This window comes from Balaenoptera musculus, chromosome 9 (genome assembly GCF_009873245.2).
Source record: "Balaenoptera musculus isolate JJ_BM4_2016_0621 chromosome 9, mBalMus1.pri.v3, whole genome shotgun sequence".
Taxonomy (NCBI): Eukaryota; Metazoa; Chordata; class Mammalia; order Artiodactyla; family Balaenopteridae; genus Balaenoptera; species Balaenoptera musculus.
The window spans coordinates 42817668-42832302 of record NC_045793.1 but is presented as its reverse complement, the minus strand read 5'-3'; the positions used below and the strand labels follow the sequence as shown (position 1 = coordinate 42832302).

Genomic DNA, 14635 nt, shown 5'->3' with positions numbered 1-14635 from the left:
GTTATAAGGGTATATTGTACAACACAGGGAATATAGCCAATATTTTACAATTTTTTAAAAAATGACCTTCCTGGGCTTCCCTGGTGGTGCAGTGGTTAAGAATCTGCCTGCCAATGCAGGGGACACGGGTTTAAGCCCCAGTCTGGGAAGATCTCACATGCCGCGGAGCAACTAAGCCCGCGAGCCACAACTACTGAGCCTGTGCTCTAGAGCCTGGGAGCCACAACTACTGAGCCCATGTGCCACAGCTACTGAAGCCCACACACCTAGAGCCCGTGCTCCACAACAAGAGAAGCCACTGCCATGAGAAGCCCACACACCGCAACAAAGAGTAGCCCCTGCTCGCCACAACTAGAGAAAGCCCGTGTGCAGCAACGAAGACCCAATGCAGCCAAAAATAAATAAAATAAATAAATTTAAAAAAAAAATGACCTTCCTAAGTAAGGTAATAGAGAATTGCAAAAATGAGACAGATATAAACCTCAAATTATATTATAAAAGCTACTTCCACTGACAATGAAAGTAAGACTTCCATCTGAACTGTAGGCAATTTGGTTATAGAATGTTATATTCTCAGAATAGAATCTATGCAACTGGTTCTATTCCTATTTCTTTAATTCTAACAAATCTCAGAGCAAAGGCACAACTTGAAAAGGTGCCAAGAGAGAGGAGGTCTATCCAGAACTGAAGGACATGTTCAACAGTCATTTTGACCTCAAGACAAAAATGGGAAGCAAAAGGATACAAGCCCCAGAAAGGTTTGCCTTCAAAATTGAATTCAGGGTGAGTCAGGTCCATCGTAGTTATTGTTTGTGTATAAGAACAAATAGTAAGAAACAAGATAATGAAAAAGGTGCCTAACTGGATTTAGAGGATCTTATTTTTTATTTTATTTCTTATTTTTAAAGTTTTCTCTAGGATAGTCCATTCTACTGGATAACATTAAGTTCAACCATTTTGATTTTTACATACCTAGTAAATAAGTCTAAACTAGATCAAAGTCTGAAACTACTCAAGTAAAAGTGGCCCTCTTGATAGGTTATCTTCACCCACTAGCAGTAATTACCTAAATTTCAGAATAATTATTTCACACTACAGGCCAATTTTAGGAACTGAAAACCTAAAGTCATGAAGTAATGACAAATGTCATATTAGAATATGATTCACAATTATATACACTATCAACATGAACTGATGCACTCCCCAGTTTTTTTTTTGTTTGTTTGTTTATGGCTGTGTTGGGTCTTCGTTTCTGTGCGAGGGCTTTCTCTAGTTGTGGCAAGCGGGGGCCACTCTTCATCGCGGTGTGCGGGCCTCTCACTATCGCGGCCTCTCTTGTTGTGGAGCACAGGCTCCAGACGCACAGGCTCAGTAATTGTGGCTCACAGGCCCAGTTGCTCCGCGGCATGTGGGATCTTCCCAGACCAGGGCTCGAACCCGTGTCCCCTGCACTGGCAGGCAGATTCTCAACCACTGCGCCACCAGGGAAGCCCCTCCCCAGTTCTTAAACCAAGTACCAAACCAATTATCAATACCATTCAAAGTTAAACAAAACTCCACCACAGCTCAGTTTCACACCTGAGGTTTTTAGTAATGACTTTGTAAACTTCTGTATAAATGTGGCAATTGCCTTGCTTCCTAACTAGAAAACGCTCCCCCCTTTTAGCCCATTATGGAGCTATAATCCTTTAACATAGTACTATACTACTAAGTACTATAATAATATAAAGCATTTAGAATCATCAGTGCAACAATAGCTCTGAAAGAACAGTTAAAAAAAAGAAAAAGAAACTACAATCTTATCTGACTAAAACTTATCAATTCTTCAAGAAAAATGTCCCTGTGAATCTTTTCTTAAAACAGCTACACATTCCCTTACCCTCACTCCAGAGTGGACCATTCCCTTCCAGTGCTCCTACAGCACTCAGTACATCCCTCTTATATAACACTAGTACATAATATCGTAGTTATTTACTTATATGTCTGTATCCCCCACTAGACCTGAGCTTCTTAAGAGCAAAGGACTCTTACCACCTTTTTGCTTAGTATATACATAGACCTTCAAATGCCAGGTCAATAAATTTCTAATTAAATAAATAAATGAAGCCCAAGAAAGTGTGCTTTGGAAGGAGGGGTATATTTGTTGTGGGTTTATTGAGGGGAGGGGAGGTTGAATTTAAAATATCCATGCGAATGGAGATTATCTGTGATTAAATGAAGTGAATATCTGACCATAAAGCTAAAATCTTAAGATTTTACACACTGTTGCAGAGTTTAGCCAGAATTCCGTTAACAGCATGTAGGCATGTGACCTATCCTTGTAGACATCCTAAATGAACAACTTCAAATCTCCATTCTTCTCCCTCCAGCAGCTCTCATTTATTTTCCTAGAAGCCACTGTCCACAGGGACCAAGGCCCTCTACCTCCCCTGACCCATCAGATCCCATAAGAGAAGTGTCTACGAACTGTTCTACTTCACACTGGGGAACACTTGCTTCTACCAGGCACTAAACCCTTCTCTGCTTCCAAGTCCACCCACCTCCACCTTTCTTATGCGCCAGGAATCAGGCATAAGAAATGATCTGTTAAACACCAAACAGCACTTGAGACCCTTAAAAACAGAATCAATGTTAAGTAGTCATTGTGGGTGGTCATAAGAATCTAAGCTTCCTTTATATTAAATCAACAATATAATATTGCTTATATTGTTAAATTTCTCTGTTCTAAATAACAACTTTACAAGTAAACTTTAAGGACTCCAATTCCTATGCTGAGGACTACCTATGGCTTTGGAGTATCAGTAAACAGTTGGTCTGTTAAACAACTGTGATACTTCAAATCAGTTCTAAGTGATAAAACGTTAGAATGTGAGTGTGTCAATAACCTTACAAAGTTTTCAGTGAAGTTCTATGAAAATAAACACATGTGCGCTTCCCTGGTGGTGCAGTGGTTAAGAACCCGCCTGCCAATGCAGGGGACATGGGTTTGATCCCTAGCCCGGGAAGATCCCACGTGCTGCGGAGCAACTAAGCCCGTGCGCCACAACTACTGAGCCCACACTCTAGAGCCCGCGAGCCACAACTACTGAAGCCTGTGCGCCTAGAGCCAGTGCTCCGCAACAAGAGAAGGCACCGCAATGAGAAGCCCGCGCACCGCAACAAAGAGTAGCCCCTGCTCACCGCAACTAGAGAAAGCCCGCACGCAGCAACGAAGACCCAATGCAGCCAAAAATTAAAAAAAAAAAAAATTTATAAAAAAAAAAGAAAAGAAACACATGTACACCATCCCCACCCTCATTAACCTAGAAATAAACTTCAGATATTACAATTCACTTGGAGAAAACTTGCTGGAAGAGGAAAAAAGGTTTGCCACAAGTTTAGGTAATTAATAGGCTGTATATTATTTGGTACACCTTCCAAAAGTGCCTCCAGTGTGTACTAGAAGCAAGCGGCTTAGGGGGGCGGGGTGTAGATAAGTTTGCAACTGATCTGTCCTCCAGCAGCTGACTGATCCACATGGGCACTGACAGCACTCCACTGAGATAAGTGCTAAGATGGCAGAACTCCTGCCAAAAACAGGCTTATCCCAGGAGCAGATAAGACAAATAGGGTTCACACTCCTCTCTTAGATACTTTTTAAAAAAGAAAAAGTTTCAGAAAAGTGATAACTCTTGTTCTATCACAGTGCAAACCAAGTCCCTTTTGGTTTAATCATATAATGTAAAAGATCCTCACATAAGTATACACTTGAGCATATAACTAAGTACTTAGATATATGCTCAATAATGTACTTAGGAATGGCTATGTTATGAACAGTGCTATGGAAGTCTATGGCTTTCAATTCTGCCTATCCTGAAAAGCTATCTTCGACTTCAAAAATGTGTAAAACAAGTCATATGCAATAGGAAATCTTTTGTAAAGCAGAAATTTTTAAAAAGAAATTGTTACCCCTGTGTAAATCTTACCTTTCAAGAAAAGATTTGAAAAAATGAGAGTTCCAACTATTTTGTTCCAAGTACTTAAATACTTCAGGGTTTTTATTTCTCCTACTAAAAATATCTGTAATCAAAAAGTACTGACAAACATAGCTAATGCCAACTAAGAGTTGTTTTTCTAAACCACCTGTTTTTGCAATAACCACCCTATTTCTATAGCTATTCTAGAAGCCTAAATGCCTAACTAAACTTAATACTGTAACACTGAAACAGTCCTAATTCATTAACATCTTAATATAGATCAAGTGCCTTCCTTACTTATTTGCATAAAACAAGTGTTAAGTAAAACCTAGAAAGCACAGTTGCCTTCCAACACATCCTGGGGCTGGCTTAAATTTGCCAGATGCCAAAAATATTTCCCACCCTAAAAATCCAAGCTTCTTCATTAATTAAAAAAAAAGGTTTAGTTATCACTGAAAACTACTTATTCAGGAATGAAATTTTTACACAATGGAGAACATGAAAGCCTAACTTTCATACACACTACACAACATTATACTTTTCTAAATTATTCCAAGACTTAGTTATCAACTGTGTTGATAACTTTCAAATCTAACTTTGGGGACAGATGGAGCCGTACTGTCTATTTATTATCTTTGCAATATCCAGATGTGATTCAGAATGAAAAACACTGCCGCACTGGTTTACAAATGGCTATATGAAAGGAATAAAATGATGCACCAAATGGTGGGGGTGTGGAAGGACTGTTCTCTTCTAAATGAAGAAAATTTCTGTGTCCTCTACAGGAGGAAAATGAGAGAGGGAGGGGCAGAAGAAAGTGAATCTAAAACGTTTAACTCTTCGCTTCTTGAAACATACTAGTGTGTAAAGTATAACTTTCATAGGGGTCACATACTTATTTCAAAATTCGCTCTTCAGCAATGAGCAAATTTCTGGGCCAGATGTTGAAAGTAAAAAGGAATTTTAGTCTAATAAGCAATAAAAGCTTGAATATGGATTGCAGTGCTTATCTTTTTTTTTTTAAAGGATGCACCTGTCATTCCCATTTTAGGTTGATGACTTTGAGTCCAAGGAAAACGGTCCTATTGTATGCCTGCCAATTCTCATGTGCCTTGATATTTCACTTACTAATTACACTTACTAATTAACTGGACCTCATCAGGAAAATATTAATGATGGTTCAGACACTCAAGAGAGTCACATAACCTCGGAACGCAAAATGCTTCGCGGTCAAAATACTTTGCAGTCAAAAAGAGACCTATTTGACTCAAGAGGGGTGGGGATAAGCAGGGAGTAAGGGAGTATATGACACGAAAATCTGCTGGCCAGAGCAGCTGCGCCCAGCTTTTAGACACTTACTGGTTTGCTAGGGTACACGTTAGACAGATGCGTTTTTAGTTTCCCCACGGTCCAGTTCAAGAAGCAGCTAATAGCCTGGTCACTGTATTTCTGATTCGGTGCTTTAATGATGAGGGTCACAGGAATCTCCATCCCATTTTGGTCCATGGTGCCTCCAAGGTCGAACAGTCAAGAGGAGCAGCAGTTAAGCCCAAATGAGCCGAGGTGGTTACTGCCGGCGCGGCTGGGATGGGGACGGAAGCGAATGGGTTCTTAATATTCCTTGTTCAAGTCAGTCACAAGTGCATCGGGCGATACAAAGGCCATTGCCGGTACCGAGGATGATGGACAGTGGCGGCGGCGGCGGCGGCGGCGGCGGGGTCTGGGGGCCCGGCCGGGGGTGCAGTTTTCCCCGCCAGGTTCGGGCTCCGCCGGGCTCCGGTCTGCAGAGGGAGGCCAAGGGGAGAGAGAAAGCGGTGAGAAGGTAGGGAGGGGTGAGGACGCGACAGCCCGAGCCACCGCCCCGCCCCCGCCGCGACCCCTAAGCTGAAACGCAACAAGGCCCCGACGCGACGGCCTCGCCACGCGGGCTGGAGAAGGGGACGGGCCGCTCAGGGTGGCCAACCGCGACAGGCAGGGCTACCTGAGAGATGGCTGCGGGGCCCGCCACCGCCGCCCTCCGCCCCCGGGCACGGCCACCGATCGCACAGTCCGGCCGAGCGTCCTCCGCGGCGGCCGCTCCCTTCCTACTGCTCGGCGGCGCCCACGGTCCGGCCCTGGATCTCGCGAGGCGGCGCGGCGGCAGCGGGAGAAGTTGGCCGAAGGGCTCTCCGCCTGACGCCTCCGGCAGGGCAGCTGGGGCGCAAGGCCGGGCGCAGCCGAGGCGGCGACAGGTGGCAGGAGGGCGGGGACTAGAATAGGGGCGCCGGCCGCGAGTGCGCCTGTTTTGTTGTTGTTGTGAATAAGGTCCGGGTCCCCTTTAAGCCGGAAAACGCAGGGCGGAAGTGCGTCAGGGGCGACTCGCCCACGCGCGCTGCTCTCCAGGTCTCGTCGCCGACCGCCCCGGGCGGCCCAGGGCGGCCAGTGCCGAGTTGTGTGTCGCCTCGAAGCCACTCGGGCGTGTCGATCCCGCCCTGCCAGGCCATTTCGCTCCGCCTTGCCTCCCCAGCGGAACTCGGGCCTCCACTAGCTTCGCTGGCGTTAGCACATTCTGTTTTGACCACACCCGGAAGACTTGGGAAGTGTTCCTCATCCTTAGAGCTGTCTCTGCAAAAGTTAGTGTCCTCCCTGATGCTCAGTCAGACTTCTGCCCATAATTTCTTGTGTCGACTCTCTGCAAAGCACGGTACCTGGAGCTTTGGGGAAGGAGAGACTGTGGGTACATTGCATAAGGAGAAGGCTTTCAGTTAAACCTGAAGTCTACCTCTACTTTCCGTGTGACCCTGGCTAAACTTCCTGAGCCTCAGTTTACTTCTCTAAATGGGGACGGTAATGGCTACCTGACTGTGTGCTGTTGATTAAATGAGCTATGTAGGTAAGCCATCTGGTACAGTTCTGGCGTATATCAGTCTCTCAACTAAATATTAATTTCCATGTATTTCCTCTCCGTCTTCTCAAAAGTTGGCAAGTGTTTGTTTACTGAGCACCTACTGTGTGCTCAGCACAGTGGGAGATGAAGACGGATGGCAGTGTTATTTTTCTGGTTTATGGTTTACACGTGGGAACGCGAAGGTTCAGGCTATTGCCCAAAGCCGACTTACTCTCCATTTTCTGCACAGGTTTAGGAGTCAGTGCAGTAAGTTAAGAGATATGCATTTGCACAGGTCCAGGCTTCCACTTATAGGTGAATACAAGCAGATAATATAGGGGGCTTTGGGGACCTGGTCTCTTCCTCTCTCAGTTGCAGAGGAGTTAGTGAAAGTTAGTGACCAAGAGGAAATTCTTCCTTTCAACAGCTAGGGCCCCAGGATCCTTTACACCCTCTCCTCCTTCACCTCTTTTCTTTGTGATAGGACACCTACCATATCTTAGCCTTACCTTCTCAATGCTCTTCTAAAATAAGAGTGAAGTTTCCTTTATTTCTTGTCATGGAATGAGAACAGTTTACTATGACTTGGATTTCCTTTAGCAGACCCTTTTTCTACCTAGTATCTAGTCATCTTAATAGAACCTTAACTTAATTCTAGCTACAAGTACTTTTTCTAGCTCCCTTACATCTAGCAGCAGCCATTCGACACAGCTGTAGTCCATAAGATGAAAGGTGAAGTTGCTACTGGGGCTTCCAGATGAACATGTTCTGCAGACCAGAGCTCATCCCTGCCCTACACCTGTCTTTCTTCCTGGAGGAATGTGATGCCGGCGGTGGGGCAGCCACAGCTCAGTCCTGAAGCAACAGACAGGAGAACAAAGGCCTGTATTACAAGGATGGCAGAACAGAACAATTGAAAGAGGTTGAATCCTTTATGGCATAAGTGTGCCACCATGTAAGTCCCAAGCTGTCTGCTCTAAGAATTCTTTTATGTCCAATTCCTGTTTAAGGCAGGAAGTCTCCCCAACCGCAACTGCCACAAGCACCACCACCCAAGCCAGAGGCTCCTGTCACTTATGCCTGTGACTCACTTCCAGGAACCCCTTAGAGTAATGTGGTCATCCCCCTTGGTTGGCACTCTGAAATGTACGTTATTAATGAGAATTATATTAATAAATATTAATATGGAGAGAATGCATTTCACTGTGATAGATACTATTTAAAGTAGAGTTCATCAAAGGTTCACTAACATGGACAAAATCATTTTAAAATGTAATGAACATTCAAGAATTTGAAATATATGAGTATAAAGATGATAGAGTATCTGACAGAAATGATTTTTTTTTTTTGCTTTACAGCCACCTGAATTAACAACCTAAAAATGCTTTTGATGCTGTTGAACTTGCCCACAATAAAAACAGTATGTAAATATGATCCCATTTTTGTTAAATTACGTGTATGTGTGTATAGAAAAATGTATGAAAGGGTAGTCCCTAGACTATTGATAGTGTTTAACTTGGAATTTGGAGTAGGAAAAACAGCATGGAGGGGATGCAAGATAGCAGTTACTTAGAGGCTGCTGTGAGCTGTTTGTTCTTTGTCCATGTTGCACATAAGAAGGGAACAACTACACATCTCAGTTACCATTTGCTACTTAAAGACAGCCTCTAATGAGAATGCTTAAGGGTAGGATGCTAATAGATAATAAAGGATTTGTGATTGTTAAGGCCAAATCTACTTTAACAATATTAACTATCCAATGCACATAATTTTAGTAGCTAGTTCAGTAATTCAGGGTGATTTCTGCCCATGGAGTAACTTTCTTTGTTGACAAAGTAAAACACTTAAAGAAAATTATTTGTAAATAATAAAACTGATTTCCAGTATTTGTGGGATATTTACTTCTAATTCTTTTAATTGGGAAGGAGGACAGCTAGCAAAGCTTATATCGACTCCTTCTGTGAGATTCCAGTTTCTTTTAAAATTTTAAAGAAAATAGAGTGCTTATTACTGAGCTTTTCTTACTAAAATTTGGAATACCTTCCAGGAAGGTAAAATACTTTATGATGTTTAATAATATAGTTTTCAGTGTTTTGGTTTTTTGTTTTTGTTTTTATGATAACTCTCTTGGGAAGAAAGACTTTAGTCAAGTGATGATCTTGCAGTTGAAAATTTCAAAGATGATGATAGCCATCTGGCTTCTGATTCCTTCTACTTCTGTTTACACCAAACTTGTCTTTTTTTTTTTTTTAAGATGCTGTGCCACAAAGCATCTAATCAAATCTCAATCAAATTTATTGTTTAAAAACAAGTGAAATCCTCCACTTCAAGCCTAGGAAAATTAGCTCATTTCAACACTGCACTTTCAAAATCTTAATTGGTTCCAGATGTTTGATTATAAACCATACTGTAGAAAATGGAAGGAAGAAAACCACACATGCATTAAATGCCAAGTGGATGATTTAAGTGATGTGTCATTTAATGAATTTTCAGAACAGCCCTGAGAGGTAGTGAGGTCAGTGAAGCTCAGAAAGGCTAAATGTCTTGCCCCAAGCCACACAGCTAGTAACTTCTAAACAGAATTCTGATTCCTCTGTAATACACAGTCTTTCCACTACACTGAACTGTCTTAAAGATATTCATGCATAACAAGACACATTCAGGAGGAAAAGGCTTTCAGGAACAACATCTTAGAGGTCATCTAGATAGCTTTCCAAGTACTGCCGGAATCACTCTTACTGCATCTCTGAAAGGCAGTCAGCCAACTTTGGCTTAAACCCTTCCAGGGAAAGGGAGCACCATAGTTTTCACTACAGCATGACCTATTGTTAAACAGCCATGGTTATTATAAGTGAATTAAAATCTGCATTGCTATAATTTGTCATTAGGCCACTTTTCTCCTCTTGATTAATTCAAAATATGTTTACTTTTATTCCACGTCTGCCCTTCAAATGGTTAAATGCTGTCTACATCTTATCCAATCTAAACATCCCCAGATTCTTCAACCATCCTTAAGAATAGTTTCCAGATCACTCAAAACATTGACTCACCTTTGAACACACTAGTTTGCATAGCCCTCCTCAATTATGGTGGCCATAATGAGCATTTCAACACATGATTTCCCTAGAATAGTCTTCATAAGGACACATCTATATTTCTATTTCTGTATTAATATAAATCTTCATAAGGTAGTTTAGCAGTTGGATTTCCTGCTTTTCAGAAACTATATGTCTAGTCAGTTCTTAGAGCGACCATTTGGGTAAGACAGAAGTCTAATTTCTCTGATGAGTTAATCCACTGACTTATTTATCATAACACTTGGAGAAAACTGTAGCAAATAGCATCTCACTGACCTCCTTTAGGTGACCAGAGGAAGGGGGGAAGGGGAAATCCCTTATATTTTTCACCCTCTAAAGAATTTTGACCTAAATGTATGTATTAGTTATTTATTGCTGCAAAACAAATTGCCCCTAAAACCGGGTCAGAATTTTGGGAGCGTCTTTGCTGTTGGTTCTGGTTTTGAGTCTCTCGTGAAATTGCAGTCAGGATTTCAGCTGGCATTTGGTTATCGGAAGGCTTGATTGGAACTGGAAGATCTACTTCCAAGATGGCTTACTCCTAAGGCTGGCAAGTTGGGCTGGTTGTTGGTGTGAAGTCTCTGTTCCTCCCCATGTGGGTCCCTCCACAGGACTGCTTTTGAATGTCCTTACAGCCAGACAGCTGGATTCCCCCAGAATGAGGGAATCCTAGAGACCAAGGCTGAAGCAGCAATGCCTTTCATGACTTAGTTTCTGAAATCATACATTGTCACCTACATGGTGTGCTATTTGGTCACAAAGGCCAGCCCTGAGTCATTGTAGGAGGAGAGTAGTATGAGCATGAATACCAGGAGGTAAGGACTTCCTGTCATATTGGAGGCCAGTTACCATAATGTACCTTACCAAAGCATAGCAGGTCATAATGGATACCCTGCTCCTTCTGTATGCAGCTATCCAAGTCCAAATCCCAATAGTAACCTTGCAGTTGGTTCACAACTGCATACCCTTCCTCTGGCATTTAGCCTCTCTCTTCCCAGAGATGTTTCACCAATTTCCTCCCCCCAAAATTAGAACTATCTAACTCTATTGGCTGTATTTCTGAAATGTTTATAAATGTTTATCTTTTTTGCTAAAAGTAAATATAGTTTAGCTGAGTTTGGGAATATTAAATTTGCTACACTACATTCAAATAAAGGTAAGAATAATCACTAAATTGAACATGGAGAGTAGTCATGGGCCTAACTCAGGGGTTCTTAATCTGGGTCCAGAGACATACCCTGAATTATCTATAGGACTGTGTACATATGTACACATGTGCATTTATCTGGAGGGAGAGTCCATGGTTTTTATCAGCTTTTATTTGTTTGTTTGTTTATTTATTTATTTTTGGCTGCGTTGGGTCTTCATTGCTGTGCGCGGGCTTTCTCTAGTTGTGGCGAGCAGGGGCTACCCTTCGTTGCGGTGCACGGGCTTCTCATTGAGGTGGCTTCTCTTGTTGCAGAGCACGGGCTCTAGGCGCATGGGCTCTAGGCACGCGGGCTTCAGTAGTTGTGGCTCATGGGCTCTAGAGCGCAGGCTCAGTAGTTGTGGTGCACGGGCTTAGTTGCTCCACGACATGTGGGATCTTTCCGGACCAGGGCTCGAACCCGTGTCCCCTGCATTGGCAGGCGGGTTCTTAACCACTGCGCCACCAGGGAAGCCCTTTATCAGCTTCTTGAAGGGGCCATTTGTAATGCCTTTCAGAGCAGCAACAAAATTTAGTCCTCATTGTAAGGTTTTTCCAGTTAAAGGAAATGGGTTATTGAGCCAATTACCAAGTTACTGCCTCAAGGGCCCCAAAACACTGTTCATTGCCTGCTTTGTGATAATAGAAATAAATCCTGTAAATATCAATACTTCGCCTTTTCCAGCTCTCATGATATTAAGCTTTGTCAGTAAAGAGCACTGGAGGGACACTAGAGGAAGAATAGAGTTCTCTACCTGTGTAGTGTGGTGTGCTCCCTTAGGCAGGCTCTTACAGCACGTGTGGCTTCTGCAGCTCTCAGTTCCAGCAGTGCCCAGTGGCCAGCAGTGTGTAGCACCTCCCGTGAGCAGGCAACTTTGCAGGCAACACCCATGAGCATCTTCCCCTGGAACCCCATCAAGTGGCTTCACATGGAGTACCACCAGTACAACACTGTTCATGAATAGCTTCCCCTCACACCCCTTAGGCAGCTTTTCTCCCTCAGCAAAATTCTCTGACATCAAATGAGCCACAGTCACTGGACTTCTTCAAGGAGGGTCTATCTCAGCCCTTAGGGCAGTAGATGATCACTATATCTGATTTTCCTATATTCTTTAGCATTTTCTTAGTTCTTTACTATCCATCTCCTTATCACTCCAATTCCTTGTTATAAATGGTAATTCTTTATATTTAACCTTCCATGTTCAAAATATTGTTTGATTTCTGTCTCTTGATTGGACCCTAACTGATACAGAATTGGTATCAGTAGTGATCCCAGGAGAGAAACACACAAAGAATTTGAGGATTGCCTTGGTCATGCCCTTTGGCTGGGTTCCTCTCCACTGAGAAGTGAGATGAGGGCATTAAAGTAATCAAACTGTCATCTGTGGTTGATCGTGATGACATGTCAACTGAAGCAAGAGATTGCCCAGCTGGATGCTGCACTTGACCATTATGGCAGTTAAGATGTCTCTAAGGACAATGGTATGGCATAGAGTCTTCTGAGTGTCCTTTAGCACTTATAGAAAGAAAATCGCAAGCTCGTTTCTTTCAACTCTCAGCTCAAGTCACAGTCTAAGACCAGGAAGCTTCTATGATAACTATAAAAGAATCTTTTAGTTCTTTCAGACATAGGGGTGATATTGTCAAAAATCAAGCACAAAATTTTATTATATGGATTGCTGAACTGTAACAATAGTTGTATTCACAGTTCCATCAAATTTTTCACACGACAAACTAGCGGTTAACAGTGGCAGGGGCGGGTGGTATACAGGTGGGGGAGTGAGAGGTACAAACTATTGGGTGTAAGACTGGCTACAAGGATGTATTATATACAACATGGGGAATATAGCCAATATTTTGTAATAACTGTAAATGGAGTGTAACCTTTAAAAATTGTATAAACATTTTTAAAAGGAAAAAACAGAAAAGAATGGGCAGAGAAGAAAGACCAGGGTTACAGAAAAAAACAAAGTGTACTAGGCAAAAAGAAAAAGTGTGCCAAGAAGGAAAAAGGGAAACCCAAAGTAGGATGCAGCCTGCATTTTTTAACATTATCATCATCATCATCATTATTACTAAAATAAAATGGCTAAATTTTTTTTCATTTTTTACATAAAAGTTAAAGCATTGAATGAGAAAGAATGGGATCCTGAAAATTGGAATGGGGACAGCTGCTTGAACACAGATGAAGCTAATCATCTTGAAACTACAAGTCACTCTAAGCTACCTCTATTAAAGAAAGAAGTTTGCCCTCTGGAGACTAGCCTTCCTTTGCTTAAAAACTCTGTGATAACCTCACCGGGGAAGATGCCTTAAAACGGAATATTTATTCTCCACAAGACACACTATAACCACCCACTATTGCCCCTAGACCTAAAACTAGGGTTAAATCTCAGCATTCTCCATGACGACAGGTACACACAGTGACCCAGGAAGAAATAGCTTACACACCAAGATAATTGCAAGACTTTACTAATCTATATCAGCAGAAATAGGAAGTATATTCTAAGAGTGTTAGACCTCGGAGGGTGAAATACAACACTAGGTTGAGCCAAATTAATGGATATAGTGCACTTAGTAGATTCCAGGCTTGATGTGTTAGTTCATGAAGCTGAAGGTAGCTCTCACAATTGATTGATTGGTCGACTGAAACTTGGACTCAACCATGGCCTACATTTAATACAGCTGAGATACCAGAGCTATCTACATCATGTAGATAAAGGAATCCAGGGGCCTAGGGAAATAGGTATGTTAAATGTATTGCGTGTTACCTGCACACCCACCCGTCCCCTTCAACGTTCCATGAGAAGGCCCAGAAGACACTCACTTCACTAAGGCATTGAGAAATACATGAGTGAGGGGAGCTCCCACATCCTTGTAAAGCTCTGTGTTGCTCTCATTTGTAGACCAGGCATGACTGAAGGGGATGCTGCCACTGAGATGAACTCCCTAGTTATAGTGCCATTTGGAAGACAGCACCCTGAAAGGATGGGAATCTGTTTCATAGGATGCAGTATATCCTTTGGATCAGAGACCATTATATGCAGAGGAATGTCAATTCTTAGCTCAACTGCAACAATACTTAATGTTCACCATTTACAATAATAATATTTGTGCTACTCACTATAATAGAGGACACAAAGAATAGTAAGATGTACTTGCCTTCAAGGGGTATACAACTTAGGAGAAAATAAGACAAGCCCACAAATGACTGTAAGACAAAATAGAGTAAGGGCAGTATCCCAGGCCCTTCTGCAACCCAGCCAGTTTATGTCTCAGCCAAAAGCAGAAGAGGAAAGTGAGCGATTTGCTGTATTGAAGTGGGCTGGGGGCAATTTGCAAAAGGCAAACAGTAATTTGACTTGACTCTTCCTTTCCTCAGCTTTTTCCAACTTTTTCTCACATTTCCCCCAGATTATATGCTCATTAAAACCAATCCACTGCCTTTCCACAAGCCCAGCCGACACTGTAAGTTCAGAGAGGTCTAGCTATGCCACAGGAGATAAGATGGACCTCACACTACCAGGCATGCATGTCTACCTCCCCCTTC

At 42.5% G+C, this 14635-nt stretch overlaps 1 protein-coding gene across 1 annotated transcript in view; it reads right to left on the bottom strand.

Annotated features, from left to right (window-relative positions):
* The window catches only part of HERPUD2 (HERPUD family member 2), a 48604-nt gene extending 42291 nt beyond the window's left edge, over positions 1-6313 (bottom strand). The window contains exons 1-2 of the mRNA XM_036863625.1: positions 5938-6313; positions 5316-5737 (exon numbers count right to left, since the gene is read on the bottom strand). Coding sequence (XP_036719520.1) covers positions 5316-5462 — 147 coding nt within the window. The 5' untranslated portion in view covers positions 5463-5737; positions 5938-6313. The remainder of the gene's footprint in view (positions 1-5315; positions 5738-5937) is intronic.
* Between the last annotated feature and the right edge of the window lie 8322 nt (positions 6314-14635).